At 41.3% G+C, this 21,289-nt stretch overlaps 1 protein-coding gene across 5 annotated transcripts; it reads right to left on the minus strand.

The window, feature by feature from the left end:
- Positions 1 to 2,094: 2,094 nt before the first annotated feature.
- On the minus strand, positions 2,095 to 19,539 carry cep170ab (centrosomal protein 170Ab). 5 transcript variants are annotated; one of them, XM_074685231.1, is made up of 20 exons: positions 19,417 to 19,539; positions 18,165 to 18,241; positions 17,729 to 17,871; positions 17,527 to 17,616; positions 16,059 to 16,140; positions 15,806 to 15,861; positions 15,172 to 15,328; positions 13,597 to 13,734; positions 12,976 to 13,422; positions 12,483 to 12,871; positions 12,253 to 12,381; positions 10,670 to 10,802; positions 7,454 to 8,914; positions 6,920 to 7,163; positions 6,625 to 6,733; positions 6,246 to 6,401; positions 5,637 to 5,725; positions 5,360 to 5,453; positions 3,947 to 3,998; positions 2,095 to 3,830 (listed from the first exon to the last, which is right to left on the minus strand). In XM_074685231.1, the coding sequence occupies exons 3-20, from the start codon at positions 17,831 to 17,833 to the stop codon at positions 3,610 to 3,612; spliced, it is 4,152 nt and encodes a 1,383-aa protein (XP_074541332.1). In that variant the 5' UTR covers positions 17,834 to 17,871; positions 18,165 to 18,241; positions 19,417 to 19,539; the 3' UTR covers positions 2,095 to 3,609. The 5 variants fall into 5 exon arrangements, with proteins under 5 accessions (XP_074541332.1, XP_074541359.1, XP_074541341.1 ...); XM_074685258.1 differs by having other exon boundaries at positions 12,501 to 12,871; positions 13,597 to 13,731; positions 17,729 to 17,874; XM_074685240.1 differs by having other exon boundaries at positions 13,597 to 13,731; positions 17,729 to 17,874.
- Between the last annotated feature and the right edge of the window lie 1,750 nt (positions 19,540 to 21,289).

Raw genomic sequence — 21,289 nt, forward strand, 5'->3', positions numbered from 1 at the left:
AGATACATTAGGATTGTAGGGCACTGTCTGTGTTGGCTGATCAGGATTCAAGGAGGGCAAGTACCACCCCTCTGGATTTCTCCTCTTCTTTATTGGTGAGATGCAATGCCTACATTTGACCTTGATCTCTGCTGTCATACTTTTCAGGTGGACCTGACCCTTGACCCATGAAAACATTTTAATGACCAGAGGTGGGTGCAGGTCATAAAATGTTGTAACAAAGACTTTCATTCTGTCCAAAATTAAAGGAAGTTAGAACTACCGCTAATGCTCAAACATGTTCAGAGTTTCACTTTTTTACTTGAGTTGCATCAATCTTATTGTAAAACTCCTGCAAAGATAGTAAATAAGCTTTATGTTAATGAATAAAAACCTTGTCTGTACGCAGCCTGGTTTTTTATTGAGGTGGATGGTATTCCATTGTTTCAACAGTAAAACTCCATAAAGCTAACTTTTGATGGAGTTAAAATGCTTTACAGGGTTTTTCATTACTTCTGCGATACTTTATTGTGGATGTAAACTCTCAAATCGCTGACTCGGCATTTTTGCGTTTTCCTGTTATTCTCCTTCTCGGTGCCCATAAGCAGTGACGGTCTGTCAATGAGGAGCTGCAGAATAAACAAAATCCTCCAGTATGCTGTGCTCACACTGCAGAGCATTTCTCTGATGCTTCACGGGCTCTAAATGATGAATGGCAGCGCTGATGACACTGAAGAGCTCATAGAGAGCATGCTCTGCATCACCTGGCAAATATCCTGTTGTCCTGTTATGTTTTAATACATTAACAGTGACAAACGCATCATTTTTATTTGAGGGAGGTTCAGACTGACATCTCAGAGTTAGATGAGCTTCATAATATGAATATTTTATTAATATGCCATAAATGCCAGCAGTGCTGTTGAGGGCAATTAAGTCTACAGGGAACCTGAACTCAATAAAACTAAGTTGGAACAATTTAACCAACTGTTCCCACTTAGGTGAACACCTGCAGAAGCGCTGATGTGCACCAGCAGCCGCACTGAATGTCGCAAGGGAGAAAAACCCTGACACAGCTTTAAGGATTAAGGAAGTAGAGCAGAATATCTGGAGACATACAATTAGGAGTGCAGCGGCTCTGGCAGAGGGGCCTCGGAAACCTCATTTGGTGAGTGTGCCTCTCTCAGCATTGGGGAAAAGAGAGGCCAGACTGGTAGGGGGATGGGTTAGAGCTTTAAATTAGAGCATCCATTCCAGGCTTTGAAATAATAAAAAGAGAATTAGTGCATCATGAGCGGTCAAAGAAGTAGATTCAGCAAAGCCTACATTAAGATTCTGTTGTAAGTAATGATCACGTAAAATGACCCTATAAGTGTTTTTTCAAAGAACAGATGATTGAGCAACAACTTGATGATGCAAAGGGTGGAGTTTATGTCATCATTAGCCTCTAAATAGTGAGAGTATACATTGGTACAGTAGCAGCATCTGAAAACTGTGACTTAATAAAGCAATTTGGTAATATATCTTTTCACCACACCCAAAAACTTATTCTGAAGGACTATGACTTGGCACTGCAGCAAACACTAGAGGTGTCCCAGTCCGATTGTTAATATTGGATATTGGTCCGATATCAGCAAAAAAAAACAAAATATCGGTATCGTATCGGAATGCATCTAAAATCTCTGCTATAAACAGTCCATTCCAGACTCTGCTCCTGCTGTTTTTATTTGATTTATTTAGGTTATTTTCTGGGTCTTCTAATTTATTCTTTATTTTATTCAATTACTAGTATTTTTTATGTTTGACGTTAAAATTTCTGTTACCCATTGGTTAATGATAAATGGGTCTGTTTTTCCTCATACCTACTGTTGCTGATTACTGTTCTTTGTTTGAATAATATCACTTAATCAAGCCTTTTCTGACATGACAGACATACTACAAAATAAGTAATAAAAGTATGCATGTTTCATGCTGATAACGTATCGGATTAATATCGGTATCGGCCAATACTCAATGCTGCAGTATCAGTATCGTAACGGAAGTGAAAATGTAATATCGGGATATCCCTAGCAAACACCTTGTCAAATAATCAATATGGCTCATGATAATCATGCATTTTATTGGAAATGAGACAAACAGTACACAGGTATTGCAAGGTTAATATTTAACCTAACATCATTAAAAAGAAGAAAAAAAAACTCCATACAAAACATCCAAACAAAAGTTCTTCAAATGCTCAAACTGAATTAAAAACCAAGTATTGTATGTGCTGAGCACAAAATGCAGTTTTGAACCTTTATTAAAGTTGTTTTGGCTAAAGTTTGTTCAACAGTTCTGATCAGGTTACATTCATATGTAAACATCGGTATGAGGCAAGACATTGGACACTTACAGTAATCACACCTTCCACTCCTTGCTTTCTGTCATTCGTGGTAAAATGCAGCTGCAGGACTCAGAGGTAGCCCCTGTCTTTGCTGGTTCAAACACAACATCAGGTTTGTGATCAGAAAACTGACAAACTGTTTGTCCACGGGCAGCTGGCTGTCACCCTGCTTGGTTTTTGGTGGAGGACATCGACGTGATAAGGAGCATCATATGGGGATGTAACTGTCCTGGTCCCTTAGAGATGAATTGTTACATTAACAAGCTTTAATGTGCAAAAACAAACACCACCTTTACCTCATCGTCTCCTAAACACTGTTACATGTCTTTTCTCTGGCTGTTGTGATTGTTTGATTGTTAGGGCACTTGTGACAAAATACATTTGGAAGAGGAAAACCTTTGTGGGAGCTACATTTGATTTCAAAATTTCTATATTCACAAATGTTCTTTGTTTGGATCACAAAGGATATCGCAACAAGAAAAAAAGGCATGGGCGGGGCTTCATAATTTCACCATTATAAACAGTTTTACTGTACATACTCAGTCTCTTACCAAGAAAACCAGCAATAACTCTTTTCTGATAGAAACTCATCACTGAGACAGATTCGGAAACGGTACTGACAACAGGCCAACAAATATATTTCATTTTTCAATAATAATTCAATGGCAAGCTGGAGGAACACTTTGCTTCTTTATGCCTCTGCAGAGTCCTTTTTGACACCATTGCACCTTTCAAGTTTGAGTTCTGCCTTTAGTTGGACAAGCTCCAAAAGTGGTTATAGGGCTTGTACTTTAATGGCAAGACCTCATTCTGTGTAAAAGTCAAAGATATGCAGATCAAAGAGGAAACAGATAAGAGATTCTTAGCAGGATTTATGAGAGTTAGTTTTTGTCAATTAACACTCAGCCTACACTTCCATTCTTCTGTCAAAAGGTTTCAAGCATAATGGATGAAAGAGGGAACACAAAAACACAAGAAGGTAACTGTATATAATGTCATACCTTTTGCATTTGCCCACAAATTAATATATTAATGCTTTCATTTTGTATGTCTCACATTTTAAGAGCTGCTTTTTGGTAGTGATGGCTAATTACAGAGTCCAAACACGGTCCGGGCAGTCAGGCTTTGCCCCTCAACAAACTTGGTTCTCGCTCATCGTTCAGAAACATACAGCAGAAAACGTCTGTTCTGAGAGATCAAGCATGTCCATCAAAGACTTCTTTCTGAGATAGGTCCTTTGTGTACCAGTTCTAGGACCTAGAGCTTTGTTTGGGCCCTGGGTCTGTCTCTCCCTCGGCACGTTCTGAAGGTCCACAAGGTTCAGTAGCCGACACTTCAGGCCTGGTCGCTCCAGATCCAGGGTGCAACGATGACACTCTTGGGGTGATCTTTTGGTCAGTCCCTGGGCTGGTGATACCCATAGTGGACAGGGCATCCAGGGTGCCGTCTGGGTCCACCATCATGTCGATTACTGACAAATAAACATTCAGAAATAAGTATCATCCAAGTTCACACATCTCTGGACAAGAACAGGGGGGCTTCTAATTTTGTGTTCACTGATAGTAAATGAATGCATCACACTCATACCTAGCAGTTGTCTTTCCACTCTCCTCAGGTCTTGAAGGATGGTTGAAATCTCCTGCAAACATAAAAAAAGAAGAAACTGTTGAGGATGTTGATTAAGCAATTGAAGTTCAAACAGCGGATAAATCAGCCCAGTACATTTCTGAAAAACAGCAGGAGCACATTTGGAGCAGAGCCTTGTACACTCAGTGATGCTTTATGAGCTCTGCGACTGTGTGTGGGATATATATCATTTCTCTCCAGGGTGTTTGTGGGGTCAGGCTAGTTTAGAGTCAGAATTTATGACTCCAATGAAGTTTTGAGGCGTCTTAACTTTTTGCACTCCCAAACACAAGCTCATAAGTCCTTTTTAATCAAAATATTCATATTTAGTCTCCTCTGGCCATCGACAGTTCATTTATTTGTCTGACTGAAGCATCTCAGAAATGATCTCTTCTACCTATGGTTGGAGTGTACAGAAGAAACAAAGTTGATTTTACACCTGATGGCATTTTTCTCAGTCAGTGAGAAGACAAGTGGTTACAGACATGAGCACATTAATATGCAGAATATCCATTCAGTGCAGCTGTTGTAAATTTAACACCATAACTTTTTTAAAATTATTTAATTCAAACCAAACTAAATACAAACATTATGACTGTAGACTGCCAAAATCCTCATCCAGCACCGAAGCAATGAACATGTCTGAAGCTTTATCATAAAACTGTGCGGCTGTTTTTAATATGCATTCACTGCTACCAAAAGGTTTTTATTCACACCATTTTAACTGTGTTTTTGCAAATGTTAGACAATGTAACAAAAATGATAGATTAGGATAGATGTAATAATATATGTGGATAAATAAGCTATTGAGGGGAACCTTTCATGATAAAGAGCAGAACTAGATCTGTTCTTTCTAGAGTGCTACTTACAAACATCCAACAATCCAAGATGAGCTCAGGACTTTCAGCAGCAAGGAAAATCTCCTTTTTTACAGGCCAAAAACCTTTGACTTTGCCATATTGTTTCATTTATACGACCGCTAAAGTTTCAGTGTCAAGCTAGCTTCTGTCCCCAAATGATCTTCAGTTTAAGGGGAGCCACTGTCAGCAAACATGATAAACCTGGTAAAAAATAACTTTTAGTATTTAAGTATTTGTCTATGTTGGGACATGGCTGATTTTAAAGTGGTACGGCACTACCAGCCACAGTTTCTAGTGCATTTTTGGAAGGAGGAAATCTGTACATATTTTAGTTTTAGAGCCAGATGTCTAAACAAGGTTAAGGTTATATCAATGAGTTGTAGTGAAGATAAACTGTCATAAAGTTTTCAACCACTGCTTGCCAGTTAAACATTTTCCAGAGCATTGAGGAAAATATTATCTGATCTGCTTCATGTCCTTCAGCAGTAGATTAATAAGTGTACTGGTTAGTCACCTTGTTGGTGCTCTTGAGAAGTAAGGAGTCGTGCTCTGCTTGCAGTTTGCTCTCAATCTCATCCCACTTCACTCCTTTATCCTTGAAAAGGATCCTGAAGGCAGAGTTGGTGAAAAAAAGAAAAAATGTTTTCTTAGTCATAGAGGCATTGGTTGTGAATAAATTGTAGTTCATTCATGCAGTAAGGTAGAAAAAGAGATTCTGTCCTGTATTTGAAATTCTCTTGGTATTGATTTTACTTTACAGGATCAACTTCCCAATCAGCATATGGGCGTACCTGATTTTGCAGGTTGTTTTGTCAACAGATTGACGAATCTTTGTGGACAGTTGAGTCACAGATGCTATTAGTAAACTGTCCAGCACTCCCTGAGAGATGAAAAACAACATCTTTTTCACTAATATTGCAAAATTCAGGCACATTATTGCTGGATCTCAAAACATTTACACATTTATGCATGAACAAAAAAATCATCATTAACTCATTGAGAAGTTCTGATCAACTATTAATAAGAAATAATGTAACAGAAGACTGTAAAGTCTGTAGAGAGCTCCCTCTAGTGGAATTTTTGTGACATAAACAGATGCTGCACCATTAATTGATCACACAGAGGAGGGAGGAAACATAGTCTGCATGTTGTCACACTACTTAAGTGCCATATAAATTGCAACAAACAGTTCAGTTAGCAAAGCATCCCCAGTTCACAGCAGTTGTCTTAACTTGTACCTGAGTTATGGGGATGACCCACAAAAAAAAAATACACCCTCACCTCTTAAAAAAGAAGAGAAAGGAGAAAAGATAAAATAAAATAAAATAAAATTAAATGTCAGTTCACTCTGTGTACATTTTATGGCCAGAGAAACATTTTTATATTAAAACATCACTCACATCATCTCTATTCCATGTCTGTCTACGGATCGAGCGCGAGCTCTGTCCGCCAGAGCCACGAGGTCGAAGCTCCACAGACCTCCCGTTGGTTCCCATGCTGTTGTTCTCTGCAGAGCCACCAAGGTCCAAGCTGTCATCGAAAACACGCTCCTCCAGCTTTAAGAGAATTTACATAGAGGTGTGCACAGGATATATTATACCATCCGATCCTTGCTGGGTGAACCCTTGAAAATTTTGAATTTCCTAAGACTTGTTTTTTATGTAGAACAAGTTGAATCAGGGAAAAAATGAACAATGGTGCAGAATCTTGTTATTTAGTACTCGTTGAAAGCAGAAAAACCAAACAGAGTGTGTTTTTGTTGAGACTAGTGTTGACTACCAGGGCTCCAGGGTCCGTGGCTGCAGGGCTGACAGAATCGATCTCTCCGGCCACATCATGAATTTCTCTGGCCAGCATGGCGAGGTCTTTGGCTAGGTCTTGGCTTATCCTAGCACAAACAAAATATAAATCAACATTTAGCTTTCTAAAGCCATTCTTCTGAGTCTTGTAAAGGGCTTCAATTTATTTGATAAAAGCCATCATGACTGATCAAATAAAAAACTATGCATCTCTTAGCAGGAGAGGAAGTCTGAATACTATCATCACTGCGCTTAAGTACCTCTCACCTACGTACCTGGCTATTTCCTCACTGTGAGCAGTCCAGTCTCTCATGTACTCCTCTTGTTCTCTTGAATGCTGCTTCAGAGCTGCCAGGCCTGCAGGGTTAGGAGTCGCTGGGGCTGAACCTCCGAGCTGAGCTACCCGCGTGGAAGGAAATGGACGTGTCTGACCTTGCTTGGATAAGTGACGGTTGGAGCCGTACTCGTCCTCAGAGGTGGAGGCGTACTCGACAGGCACACGGCGCCATCGAGTGCCGGCTGGGGTTAAAAAAAACAAGAAGTCAGGTTTGGATGGTGCTTGGAATGATTTGAAGATTGGTTTACTTGATACTATGGGACAGTTTGGGACAGTTTGGGACAGTGGAACGATATTAAAGACAACACTAGACTCATAAAGAGAAATTTCCTGGCAACTCCACCAATGTAAGTCCTATATTAGCATAATTGTTATTAATAATGTTACAGATTTGGATGTATTTAACACAAAAAATACTTCCACTTTCAAATTACACTAGAGGAAATAGTTGAACCCAAGAAAAACTACTTACATGCAGGTGTAGCATGCCCATAGGTAGAAGTGCCTTTACTCTTGTCTGGCAGCTTGGAGGCGCTATTCGCCCTGGCTCTGGGTCCAGACACTGAGCTGACATTAGACCCTCTCAGTCCTTGTCTGATGGCATAATCACCGGCAACACTCCGGGCCCCCAGACCCCTGTGTCTTGTCACAGTGGCCTCAGAGTCACTCTGAGCTGACGGGGATCCCACCCTTGGCCTCCTCGGTTGTGCCAGCGCTTCTATCCTCGACATTCCTCTTTTGACCATCCCTGTCCTGGATGCGGAGCTCGCAGTAGAGGCTTCAGAAGCTACTGACATCCGGTCAAGATCAGCAGGTTCAGTATCTGACGAGTCCCCAAGCCGGGCTCGCCTCAGGAGAGACGCTCTGGTGGGCCTGGGTTTGGGAACGCTGGCGGTTTTACTGGTGGAAGAGGCTGCAGGCTGGGTGATTTTGGCCCTACTAGACTTAGTGCTGGCCCCAACTGTGGTGCTCCCGGTCTGTCCTCTGGTGTGGGAGCTTCTCGACTCCTGTGCAGATGTGGGTTGGGAGTCAGAGAGGAGTGAGTTGGAGTTAACGTCATCATCTGTGAGGTCCAGGGAAGTCCAGGGGCGGCTCTGCTGTGGGGGACCAGATGTCCTGGTCTTGGTTCTCTTGTCCTGTGTCTCTCTGGTGCCGGCGGGGCCTTTGCCGGTGGAACACACGACTGTTCTCTCCTTCTGCTGCCCTGCCAGCGTCCGGCGTTTCTGGACCACTTTTCTTGCGCCCTCAGCCTGGCTTACTGTGCTCGTTGTGTCCACGTCTGACTCAGGCGACATGGAGCCCTCTATGGACTGACTTGGAGGATCCCCCTCTGATACAGTTGTCTCTAAAAAGGCTGCTACAGCCTCTGAGTCTTTCTGCAGAGTTGTGCTGTCAATGGTGGTCTCTTTACTTTGAGTTCTGCTGTGTTTGAGCCCATCAATACGAGGAATGAGCTCTATGGGGACGTTGGCGCTTGGCTTCTCCACAGTGAAACTCTCCTGCCTCAACAATGGTTTCCCAGTACTCTCCCTGGCCTTCTCCTCTTCCTTTTTCCTCCTGCGTGCCTCCTCCACTCTTTTCTCTCCACTGGTGAGTGGACGAGGGGGAAGCTTGGTCACTGCACCTGGCTGGCTTGCTTTTCCTCCTCCACTGTCCTGAGACTTGGATGGTGAGGATCGACTGGGACTGCCACTATGGCTGCCCACACCTCCATGACTGGGCCTGTTCTTCTTGACTAGCTTCTCCTCCTGGCTCTCCTTCTCCTGCAGCTCTGTGTCCTGTTTCTCCCCAAGATCTGTCCTCAGGCCTGAGCCAGGAGTCCTCCTTCCTAAGACCATCTCCTCACTGGGTAGTTGGGGCAGGGTTCTCCTCTTGCGCTCTGCATAGCCGGATGAGGCAAAAGAGGCTGACTGGCTGGACTCACTCACTTCAGCTGAAAGAAGAGACAGAAAGAGAAAGATGTTTTGGCATTAATTTTTTTGGCACAAACTTTTTCGTTGCTAGGCGCTGCCCAAGTAGCTGCCTGTTGCAGCAGCTCTCTCTTCTTTGTCCGTTTCTTGTAATTTTTTTTGTCTCTTTTTCGTCATTTTTGTATTTGGAGTGGATCATTATTTTGTATGGTTCATTGTTGGTCACGGACACCAAACTTTTTGTGGCTTCAGTGATATTTTTTACTACTCTTTCTCCTGTGTTTGTCTGGAGATCCTACATGTAACCATGGCTGCATTGTTTACATGTGAAATAAGCTGTTAGCAGCCTGTAGCATGTCAATGCTAACTGGTGTAAGGCTTGATGATTTCCCTCAAGGTGAGGAGGAGGAGGTGAGGACAACGTGCTGGTTCTCAGATGTGAGCTGGGAGGTGACGACGTGGACCTGTTCTTCCATCCATCGTTGTTGGGAACGTGGGATCTATCTCCGGTGGGATGGACGAGTGCTAACCCAGTGGCATCGTGCTGTTCACGGGTGTGGCTGACGGAGCTGACATCGGACGCCAACGCCACATTGGAGGAGCTTCGCTGTGGTCTGCTGTGGGCAGACAGGATCCAGGAGACAGATACTGAACAGACTGCTGGGAAGGCTCAGTCCTGGACCCTGTGGAGGTGGAGACTGGCTGGGCTGGAGAGTGGTGGACGAGTGGTGGACGGGATGTCGTCATCTAATTTCTTGTGGACCTTTTTGCACTTTCTATACACTTTCTTACTTTTGTTTTCTTAAATCCTGCTGTGACTCCTGAATTTCCCCTCGGGGATAAATAAAGTATTTTCTATTCTATTCTATTCTATTCTATTCTATTCTATTCTATTCTATTCTATTCTATAAATAGGATTTCTATCACTGGCATGATAGTAGAACCTGTTCTATGGTCTGGAGCAGCAACTGGGAAACGATAGTTTGTTGATGGTATAAGGATCAACAATGGATAATTGTATAATTATAACAAAGTGGGTGAGTAGAATCTGTGAACATTATTTCAAGAAATATAGTAATAATAGAGTAAAATAAAAGAAGCCTATGATAACAAGACCCCACCTGTAGTGTGTTTACCCTCTTCCATTAAGGCTGCTGTCATCCGAAACAAACAAGCCAGGACCATCTGACCACAGATTTGCATTGTTTCCAGCATCTTAATGTGTCTGCTAATCCTAATCCAAACAACCAGACCCTTGCATGCCTCGACACTTCTTCCAGCATTCTTGCAAATCCTATCCCATAGCTTCAATGTCAGGTTCAGATATCCTTCCCATGTCCTCCTTTAAGAGCTAAGAGGGCCCCATTAAACCCTGAATCATCAAAGAATAATAGACAGATGCCTCATGGCCTTTTCCATAACTCTTTAGGACAATTTCTAGAGCTTTGGGAGCTTGTCTACTAGATTGAAAAATCCCAGTTAGCTGATGGTGAAGTTGCAGGTATCCTAAAAAAATGAGATCCAAAAAATGTTAAATCCTCAAAATACAAAAGTCTTTGCTCATCTACTTCTCTAGCAGAGGCCTTGGACTGAGGCAATTAAATCAAAAGTAGTTGAAGAAAAATTCTTGCAAACTTCCATATTAAAGAAATTTAAAGTGACATTACGGTCATAGACCTTTTTCCAGCAACCTTTTTTTTTTGCTTTAAATTACAAAACATTGTGAAAAAGTTGATGATCAATGTATGAGATCAATAAACTTTGATGTTTTCTAGTACCTCTGTCCTCTACAACCATGATGTGACTCTCTCCTCCTGATCCCTCGGGGTCTGTCCTAATGTGACTGGCTGCCAGAGTAGCCCACTGAGAGACCCAACGTGGACCCCCGACCATCAGCTCTTCAGGAAGTACCTGCACAGAGACAACATGAAAGATATACGGTGAAGTTATAGAATTAGATGATTCTTTTCAAGATAACTAAAGCAAATGCTAGGAGGTTTATCACATTACTTTTGGCAGCTCTTGACTCATTACTCATCTTGTCCTTGACTTTTTCTGGTGCATTATTACAAAGTAAATGTACCTCATTTCTACTGTGTCATTTAGAACGTACAACACAAGCAAGAAGAAGGAAAAAACCTAGTTTGTGCGACAAAAGTGCAACAAGTTATTTGGCTGCAGGTGCTGCCATTAAATGAAGAATTTTTTTATTTTTAAATAATGTAGAACAATCTAGCCAACTAACCACAATTAATTGCTGCAACAATGTACTTCAACCTTCAACAACATTCAGTAGTTAGTGCTGAAAATTCACTAATAGCTGGGTCTGAGACCTTCTGACTCATTCTGCCCCTGAGGACAAAGAGGAGAAGGGTCAGATTGAGGGTCTAAGTGTTCCCTGAACAGATCAGTCTTCAGACATCTCTTAAAGTAGAAAGAGACTCTGCAGATTGTATAGAGTTGGGTAATTCATTCCACCATTTGGAAACAACAGAGGAGAAGAGTCTGGCTAGTGATTTAGAGCCGCGTTGGGCTGGGAGCACTAGGCGTGTTTCACAAGCAGAGTGTAGTGGGCCAGAGGGAGTGGAAACCTGGATGAGAGACCCCATGTAGGAAGGAGCTGTTTTTGTCAATGTTATGTAAGCCAGAAGAAGAGCTTTGAATGTCATTGGAGCTGCCACTTGAAGCCAGTGAAGAGAGATCAACAGCGGGCTGACGTGCTGTTTTGGGCTGGTTAAAGACCAGACATGCTGCTGCATTCTGGGTAATCTGCAGAGATTCAAATGTACACACAGGGAGGCCTGCTAGGGGGCAGTTTCAGTATTCGATGTGTGATATCATAAGGGCCTGTACCAGAAGCTGCGTGGCCTGTTGTGTCAGGTAGGGTCTGATCCTCCTGATGTTACAGAGAGCATATCGACAAGATCAAGCAATTGAGGCCACATGAAGGTCAGCTGGTCATCATTCATGACAACCAGGTTTCTGAGAGTTTGTGGCACAAGTTGATTGGAATCAAGCAGGACACTGATCTGTGGTTAAACTGAGGGACAAGCTGGAAGAACAATGAGCTCAGCTTTGGATGGATTTAGCTGACAGTGGCATTCACTCTTTTATCTTTGAACAAACTGACTTACTCCATCTTCAGAAACTTTTTAAAGATTTCAGAGATACATGCATCCTGCAGCATATGGATCTGGTAGATCAACATAGGAATTTGTATTAAATCAAGTCTGTTTTCCAACTGGTTAAAAATTCTTATCATAGGTTTTATTTACAAATACAAACAATTTAATTCACATTTCAGATTGTTGATCTCAACACAGTTATTTTTATTTGAGTTGAAATGTCCTCATTCTTGTACCTCTGTTTCCAAGCGCCCTGGCTTCCCTCTCTCTCTGGTACCTGACCTCTGAGAGGCAAGCCTCTCTCGTTGGTCGGCTCCCCCCACACGGGACACGCACACAGCCTCCTGCTCATCAACACCAAACACCTGCAACAAACACGTGCCAGGTTGAACAAGCATATCGTATAAAAAAATGCATTTATGATGTTATCAGAAGTTAACTAGGTGAAGGAAAGAGTCTTTCTTACAATTTTCTTCTTCCTAACCTTGTCGATCATTTTCCGGGCCTCTTCTTCTTCATTATCTCCATTCTCTAGTTCAATAGTGTAGGTGGCTCTGTCACTGTAATCATCTCCATGGTGGTAGCCCTCCTCTCGGCCACTCTCCTGTTGTGCTCCTGAGCCACGTCGTCGCTCAGCAAATCCACTCGCCGCTTTGGAGGTGGAAGACTTGCGACGGCGTGCAGGACTGTCCTCCTCTGCAAAGAGCCCCTCAGGAACATTAGCTCGACCCTCTCTGATCTTCATCCCCGCACCGCCCCAAAGCCCCCATGAGCGCTCCTCCAGGGCTGCAGCCCTACGCTGCTCTCCAAGCGCGTTCTCTGAGTCACTCTGGGTACCGTCTTCGTGTTTGCTGCCTGGCATGGGATTGGCAGAGCAGAATTAATGAGTCAGAATGTAAAGACAAGGGAGCGTGCAAAAAGCCTGGGCTGAATTAGGAAACCACATACAGCACACACACCTTTAAGACTTCTGAGCTGTACAGGTACATCACTCTTCACACTCTCCCCATCCTCCTCTGCAGCTGTTTCTTTCAGAGCCAAAGGAAGCTCATTCTGAGCCAGCCAGTCGGCCACTTTGACCTCTGCTGCTACCATGGCTGTCTGAAGAGGGCTCAGCTCCTCACCAACAGGTCTTTTCGGACGTGGCCGGGTTTCTGGTCCCACCTTTGCCACTCGGTCTTTAACCGTCACTTTACCGGACGCTCCGGGGTCGAACTCGATGGTGAAGGAGGCGTGGCCATGGACGGGTTCTGTTGAGCCACCAGCTTCCTGCTCTCGAGACGGGGCTTCACTGCTCTCTTTACCTGCTGATGGAGTGTCCTTGGTTGGGATCTCAAAGTAGCTGGGCTCCTGGGTCGAGGCTGTTTGTGGGGCTGATTTTGGGATGTCTGTATTTTTCTTGGTGTCTGTCAGAATAAAAGCAAACATGCATGTTGAATCACTCAGCCTTATTTATGTGAGGTAAGTACTCAGACAGGTTTTAGGAGTAAACTGATCTGAAAAAAGCACTAGTTGCAAAAGTAGAGATCTTTCAATAAACACAACACACTTTTTTAACGCAAACACAGTTTAATGAATACCTATTTCAGCTTTTTCTCGCTTGCGTTCTGAGCTTTTCTCCTCTGGCCTCCCAGGCTGCTGATCATCAGCCTCTCCATCTCCCCACCAGGCAGGTTGGCCATAGAGAGGTGTACCTCTGTGCAGCACTGCCAAGTCTGCTGACAAAAAAAACATCCCTTCAGTCAGTACATATTAGCTTATTACAAAAACCAGAACATCACCACTTTCTTTTTTCATTTGTTTTAATTCAAAATGACTAAATTATCAAAAAAAGAAACATTAAGATATGTTATTTATCTCAAAGCCTTCACTCAACATGAAAATATAAACATGCTCCAAACTTTTTAGTTCATGTGAAATGAGGGTAGATTATTTCACATTTTCACTTACTTCATATTTATTTTTTTCAAATGCAGTATTCAACAGAAATTGCAAGGCTGCATTTACCAAAATTACAAAACTTGGAACAGATTAAGTGAAGATACTCATCAGATTATCTGTTCACTCATGTTTGCCACAGTACTTGTACACTTGCTCAACCACAATAAGTAAGCTAAGTTTCAACTCCCTAAGATAAACACGAGTAGTTAATGAATATAAATAATCAACATTGATTTACAAAACATACACTTCATTCCAACTTTATGCAAATCTTTTTTTAGGTTTAGGTTGATTCTAACACTTGTAAGACTTTATAGGTCCGCAAATTTCATCACATTCAGGTATTAATAAGACAAAGTTTTTTCTTATTTCTTTGAAATTAGCACATTACTTCTTTCAAATAATGTCCAAATTTATAGTTGCAAGTCACAATTGGTAGGATACTGTTTTTTTCCCAGTTTCTTTGAAATCTACCCCAAATTGCAAGGTAAGAGGGTGACGATTAGCAAATGATTTATTTTAAAATTAAATCACAAAATGTCTTTAGAAGTATCCTAACGTTTCTGCTATTTCCAGAGAAGCAGGTGATAAACAGATAATTAGTTCTTGAATACAGAAGTTAGGTTCATTGTTTCCTCTGATAATTACCTTTGAAATGTTAAGTGAATAATTCAATTTCCCAATTAGCAGTTGATAGTTTGATATTTGTTATTTAATTTCACAAAGTTCTTTAGTATCCAGTTTGTTGATATGCATAATTGAGATCACATGTAAAACGATAAACCTTTCTGATTACGCCTATAATGTTTCACATGATACAACTGAAGGCTTCAGATGTGATATTCACCAAGGGTGGTGTTGTAAATTGACCTTACATGATTGTGATAGACACTGGGAGTACAGGCGCACTGCAAAACACAATCTGGCCAGAAGTTATGTGCTAATTTTCACCAAATTCTCATGAAATTTCAGGGGTAGTTTCAAAGAAATAAGAAAAAACTTTGTCTAATTATTACCTAAGTGGGATGAAATTTGCGGACTTCTAAAGTAAAGTGTTACCCATTGCTGTTGTATCACTAGTATTAACATGAAGACAAATCTCAAATGCTCCAAATAATGAAGATACAAACGATATAAAATAAGAGTGACTCTTATGAGTTTACAGGTTATTGAGTGACTGTTTCGCCGCTAAAACTCTTCCATGAGCCTCTTACCTGCAGACTTATCCTCCACCCGGCTGGCCTCAGATGGCTTGGCTGCCTCACACACCGGGGCTGCTGCAGCCTCAGAGGGTTTCACCTCAGATTTCGGTGGTTGCCCCTCTGGAGGTTTCTTTTGGCTCAGCTGGAGCTGGCTGCTGAATTTCTCATGCTGACAGATGGGACAAATGAGAAGAGTTTAGGGGGATGGGGGCAAAACATGAGCGTAAAATGCAGCTAAATCTTTAAAAGGGCTGCCAGTTTTTAATTAAACATTCACTCGTTACAGAAGTTCTTTCTTTTTCTACTTTTGTCAGAGCGTATAATTGAAGGAACTTTTGGAATATCACGGCTGAACTTTTAGCTCCCTCATTAAGATGAGATCCTCTCCCTTTTTGCTGCTACCTGCGCAGTTTGCTGTGATGAAACAGCAGATTCATCAATCTCCAAAAGTAGCATTTTGCCCACTTCAGCAGATTTTTTTCTCACACTTTGACTTCAATTCCCCTCTCTTAGGCTTGTAAGACACCGATGAAGAAATACAACAACTTTCTGGCTGTATTGTTTCTTGCTGGTATGCAGTATTTAATCCACAAAAGAACGCATGAGCCCTGCCTGCAGTAGATACATACATATCATAGAGTCTCACCTTCAGGGCCTCCTCTGGAATATGCAGCTCTCCTCGGACCACAGTGAACAGGTTGGTATGTGAGGCAGGTTAAGGTTAAAGTCTTTGCAGGGTTTGAAACAGTCACTGATCGCCTCATCTATTATGCATCAGGCAGAGCACAGCAAGCATACACAGCCATTCAAGACCAGATGAAGTTACAGTTCTGACCGTGGACACTGACCTTGTGCTGTGTGTCAAATGGTTTGACAGAGAAAAGACAACGCTCAAAGGATATCGTACCCAAACCTGAGTTTGTCGTCAGTTTTCAGTGTGACGTAGATTTGCTCCTGTATTCTGACATCGTTGACAAATGTCTGTGAAAGTAGGTAGAGAGTGATTATAAAACTGTGGAAAATAGTTCTGAAAACAACAAATTAAAAATAGTTTAAAGCATAATCATGGTCAGAGTGTTTGTCAGATGTAGTTAAAGCTCCTGTGAAAAACTTTCTGTGTGCATCAGTTTTAGCGCCTCCTGTGGACAAAGTGATCCCTCTTACCTCTGTGATATCTAGTTTATTATCTGGTCTGAGACCTTTGCCCTCACAGTAGGTACAGGCATCAATAAAAGACAAGTGAAATACATGACTCTGACACAGCTGGTCTTGCTTACTTTTCTGAGTATTAAAAAGGAATCACTTTTAATTTCAGTCTGTTGACAATGTAACTGATTCATGTTTTTGATAAGTTTTTTGTTTACTTAGAGTTTCTGGCACACATCTTTTTCTGATGACAATAAAGATGTATTATCCATGAATAAAACAGGATTATAATGGATTTTTTTTACAACTTCCAACAGCAATTTGATGAGCCAGATTCAAAGTTTGACATGTTGTCTTTGTGCTGTTTCTTGATAAACTGGGCTTCAGTGTTTTAAGAACCATCCCATTCTTGCTCTACTTACATACAATACAGGATTCTTGCTTTTTTTTTGGAAAGGTGGGAATTTAAAGAGATAAAATCAGTACAAATTTAGAGCAAAAAGGGCCCGAATTATATGTATGTGCAGCAGGGCTGAAAAAGTGTACATTCTCAATAAATTGCAAAATGCTACCAAGGTTCAGTTAATTAATTTAAAACAGCTCAAAACTATTATTACTTTTGTTTTTTTCTTGGTAACAAACTAAAAAAGTGTTTATTTCACAAAGTTTGTTATGAGATGCCTTATTGTACCATGGTCTCATCTTCCCTGACGGACTAGTTTTATATTCAGACCTTGAATGGCTTTCCAATGAACTTCGATGTCTTAAACCATGTTTACTTCATCAACACTCAAACTAAGATAAGTGGTTTATAGGAAAACAAACACATATCAAAAATATAAAGCCCTGTAGAAATAAGTTCTTAAAACTTTCTTGTGAAAAACTTTAAATTTGTGTTGCACTTCTAATAGCTTAACTTTGTCCTTCAATGATCCATACTTTTCATTTATCTAATGAAGCAGTACGCACACAGACAGGGATGGGGACCTTTGAAACTTTAATCACAAAATCTCAAAGTTTTTCAAATTTATATACTTATTCTTCAACATATAACCCTGCAATTCTGTGTTTAGGAACCCAAACATGGCACCTTTTGATTTTATCTGAATCGGTACTTGGTACAACAGAGCGACAGAATTCAGTTGGTACCTTTAAAAGTACCTAATTCAGTACCACCCCTTCACACAGAGTAGTAGACAGGTGGCTCCAGTCAACACTCACCCCATTCAAACTGCCCAGGTCTTTGACTTTATGCTCGTCTGTATTTGGCTCATAGTTGATGACAGCGTGCTGCTTGTCCACACTGCGAGACTACACGATGAAAATCCAGTCAATCATTGTAATCCACGTTAACCTCAGTGCATCAGATAATAATCCATCTGTAAGAAGTCTGACAGTTCAGGGAGGAGTTATCGTACTGTACCTGCAGCATGAGCTCACAGTCATCCCGCCCCACAAAGATCATCTCCCTGGGGAGACGATGGCGTGTCCCCCCAGCGCTCACCAGGAACCAGGATGTCAGACTCATCTCTGCCTCACGAGCTGACCTTTGACCTTTAATGCATCCTGCTGGGAACAGAAATCATAATCAGTTATGCATGTTCATATCAAAGAGTCTCTCTATGAATCATTCTCAAAATAACAAAGATCATTTAAGTGCTAAGAGGTGTGACTGAGGCATGCTGCTGCTTATAATAACAGAAGCTTCACTTGAACATCTGCGATGTGTGTGTGCGTGTGTGTGTCATATGCTCAGTAGCTATTTAAGGAATCACCCGAGGACACTGACATGCCTTTCACTCCCTTTAACTCACCAAATAACATTAAATAAAGGCTACAAGTGGACAAAATATACTAACTGTTCACAGAAATCCAGGCATCCCACTAAACTCCAGAATTGAATTGATCAGCAGAGTCACCAAACGCAGTACCACACCTTTAAAAACAAGAGGAGGATTGGTTATTAAAATGATGAAGACGGAAATGAGAGTAAAATGGTTATAATAACAGGTCACAAACAACAGAGATAATCAGGACAGCTAATGTAATTGGATGCTGTGTAGAGAGTCAGACACACATGAATAAGCAGACTCAGTCCAGGGAGAGGCAGGAAGTCAGAGAAACAGACAGAGAAGATAAACAGAGGCGTTTTGCTTTTCCTCAAAAACCTACATCTCCTCTCAAATGATGGTCTGGGATGTTTTCCTTGCAGTATTTAGGATTCCCATACTCATGCACACAACAGCTCTCTCCACACACAGACAAACAGCCGGTCCCCCCTCCTGCAGGAGCATCATCAGCACACAGGCCCTGCTGACTCACGCTCAGAACGAGCCATAGGTGAATACGTGGGATTTAATTACGCACACTTTGTCATATCTGAGACTGCTGTTTTATCAACAAGATGCAAATGGGACTTGACAACCAACCTCTCTTCCCCCAAAGCGGATATGGAGGGGTTAACCTTTTTATTGGCCTGGCTTCTAGTGGCCCAGATTTGCCTTTAAGACGCTTGACCACACACGGTTTCGTCCACTCTCTGATATAAATCTCTGCAAATGAAAACACATCAAGTGTACTCACAGGCGGAGGCAGCCGATGGGCGAATAGTCGGCCAATGACAGAGCCTGAAAATTAGCCCGGTTAGGCCATGTCTCAGTCCAGCGTTCATCATTGAAACAATTCACAATGACAACATTGTGGTCAAGAATATCCAGTTAAGATAATATAAAGGTATAAATAAAGACTATACACATACATTATTGATGTACAGCTACGTTGTGTCTGCTATGTATGTTTATTACCGACTTGTCATCTGAAGCCTATTGATCCCTGTCGTTCAGAAACCCTTCCTCACTGCCGAGCCACACAGAGGCTAATTTAGACAGATTTACGATAACAGCTTTCACGTGTTATTTAAATCAGGTTTGGAGTCAGTGCACTGATATGCAGCCATGTCTTTCCCGTTATGGACGACACGTATAGGCTAGGTTTGTCGCAAACCCAGCGATGCTCATTTTAACGTCTCCATCCTCGGTGCTATGAAGGCAGCACAAGACAACAGAGCCGGTCCATCTCACAAACACACAGAGGAAGGTTAGAGCCACTCACCAGCTGCTCTGCAGACAATCAGCATCAGATGTGAGGAGGTTGAGAGCGGTGCTGCTGCTCCTCTGAGCCCGCTGCCCAGCCCTGCTCCTCCGACACTTCTGTGTCTTGGCCTCACGGTGGCGCTATGCACTCACTGGAGGAGAACATGACGTTATGTAATACTGTACTGACAGCAAACCGTGAGTGGCCTAAATTACATGCGTGACCAGATTTTTAACAGCTATTCTCACCTCCCAACAAATGTAGGCTTATTACGTGGCTCTCTATTGTTTTATTTACTGTAATTATCAAAAGCAGTCATAAAGTGCTAGAATAATAATAAAATAAATATTTTTTAAAAGTATGCCTATGTTTACACAGATGATCGTATTCATCATTAAGATTACCACGTAGTCCAATTGTAAGGAAAAATTACTAACAACAACAAAGGAAATGCACAAGATTTACCAAAATGAAGAAATGTATCACAGCACGTTTGGCATCTAAAGTCAGTCTGTGATGAAAACACTAGATGGCGCCAAAGTATTTCGCATCGATACAGACGTTACACCTAAACAATTATTGGGACATCCAGTGCGACCAGATTACCTAGATTCACAATGAAAAAAAGTGTAAACTAATGAAATCGAAACATTAGAGCTGTTAGCTTTTGTAACTGACTTTGTTTTTATCATTTGTGACTTTTTGATGCGCAGTTATTCGTCATTAAAACAGTTTTTTTTTTCACAAATGACAACTCAAATTCACTTATCATAATGTTAATGTGTATTTTTTGAATAATCAAACCTAGTCTTGTAAAACTGAAGATCTACTGCCCTCGCATAAAGTGTAACCATGCGGACATACGTTTTGGACTTCATTATACAGCAGCTACTGCACTCTTTTTTCCCCCTGAATCATGTGCACATTTAACTCATTCACCTGTAATGACAGATTAACATCCTCATACAGCTCCAGCAAAAAAAAAAAAAAGCATAAATTGTAAGTTGCAATTTGATATCAGCGTGTCAGACTGGTGCACTCCACATCTTTTTTTTTTCAGCATCCAGTGATTTACCTGAACCACGTGACTGTAAATCCTGACGTCTTTTCTGTCTGTGCTCTTGTACAGTAAAGTCTATAACATCACAATAAAACCATAAAGCACACTACGGGTGCACTGTATCATTTGAAGAGACTGGAAGTAGTCTATATACTTTATCACAACACTTTAACCTAACATCATAGCGCAGTTACTTTTATACGGAGCTTTAAAGCCCTCATAACTATTGAGTGTCAGTTAAATGTCTTATTTTTGTTTCCACAAGGGCTGTGCTTGTTTTCGTGTTTCCAGTGTCTAATCTACATAAACAACATGTCAAAAAGAAACTTGAAAATAATCAGGGAAGTTTTAACTCAAGTGCATTGTCCAGGATTTGTTGCTCTGAAATAAATAAAACTTATATGTAAAACATTGAACTGTAAATGTCTGCTCTGATCACTTTTCTTTTTCCATAAGCAGTTTAATGAAAACCAAATCATTACACATTCATAATAATTTGCTGAATCAAATTTTCATTGGACCATCCCAGATTAAAGTTTTGTCTTCCTCATTGGTCTGCAAAAAAACATGTAGGAGAAAACAATATTTGACATCCTTTCTTTTCCCACAGAAAAAAAAGAAAACACGAGGACTATCAGACTTTTTAAATAGAATGAATGAGCTGACAATGACATGTGATGAAACAACTCTCCGGGTCATATCAATAAAGGAATTTTAAAAAAAATAAGAAGAATATTAGAATACAATTTCTGTTTACATAAACACTACATTATCAAGTATGACAGGCTCCAGCACATCCAGCAGACAACAATGCTCTGTGCTTTACGCGCT

The sequence above is a fragment of the Halichoeres trimaculatus genome, unplaced genomic scaffold (assembly GCF_033239565.1).
Source record: "Halichoeres trimaculatus isolate MK-OKI-2021-1 unplaced genomic scaffold, fHalTri1.1 fHalTri1_scaffold_2, whole genome shotgun sequence".
Classification (NCBI taxonomy): Eukaryota; Metazoa; Chordata; class Actinopteri; order Labriformes; family Labridae; genus Halichoeres; species Halichoeres trimaculatus.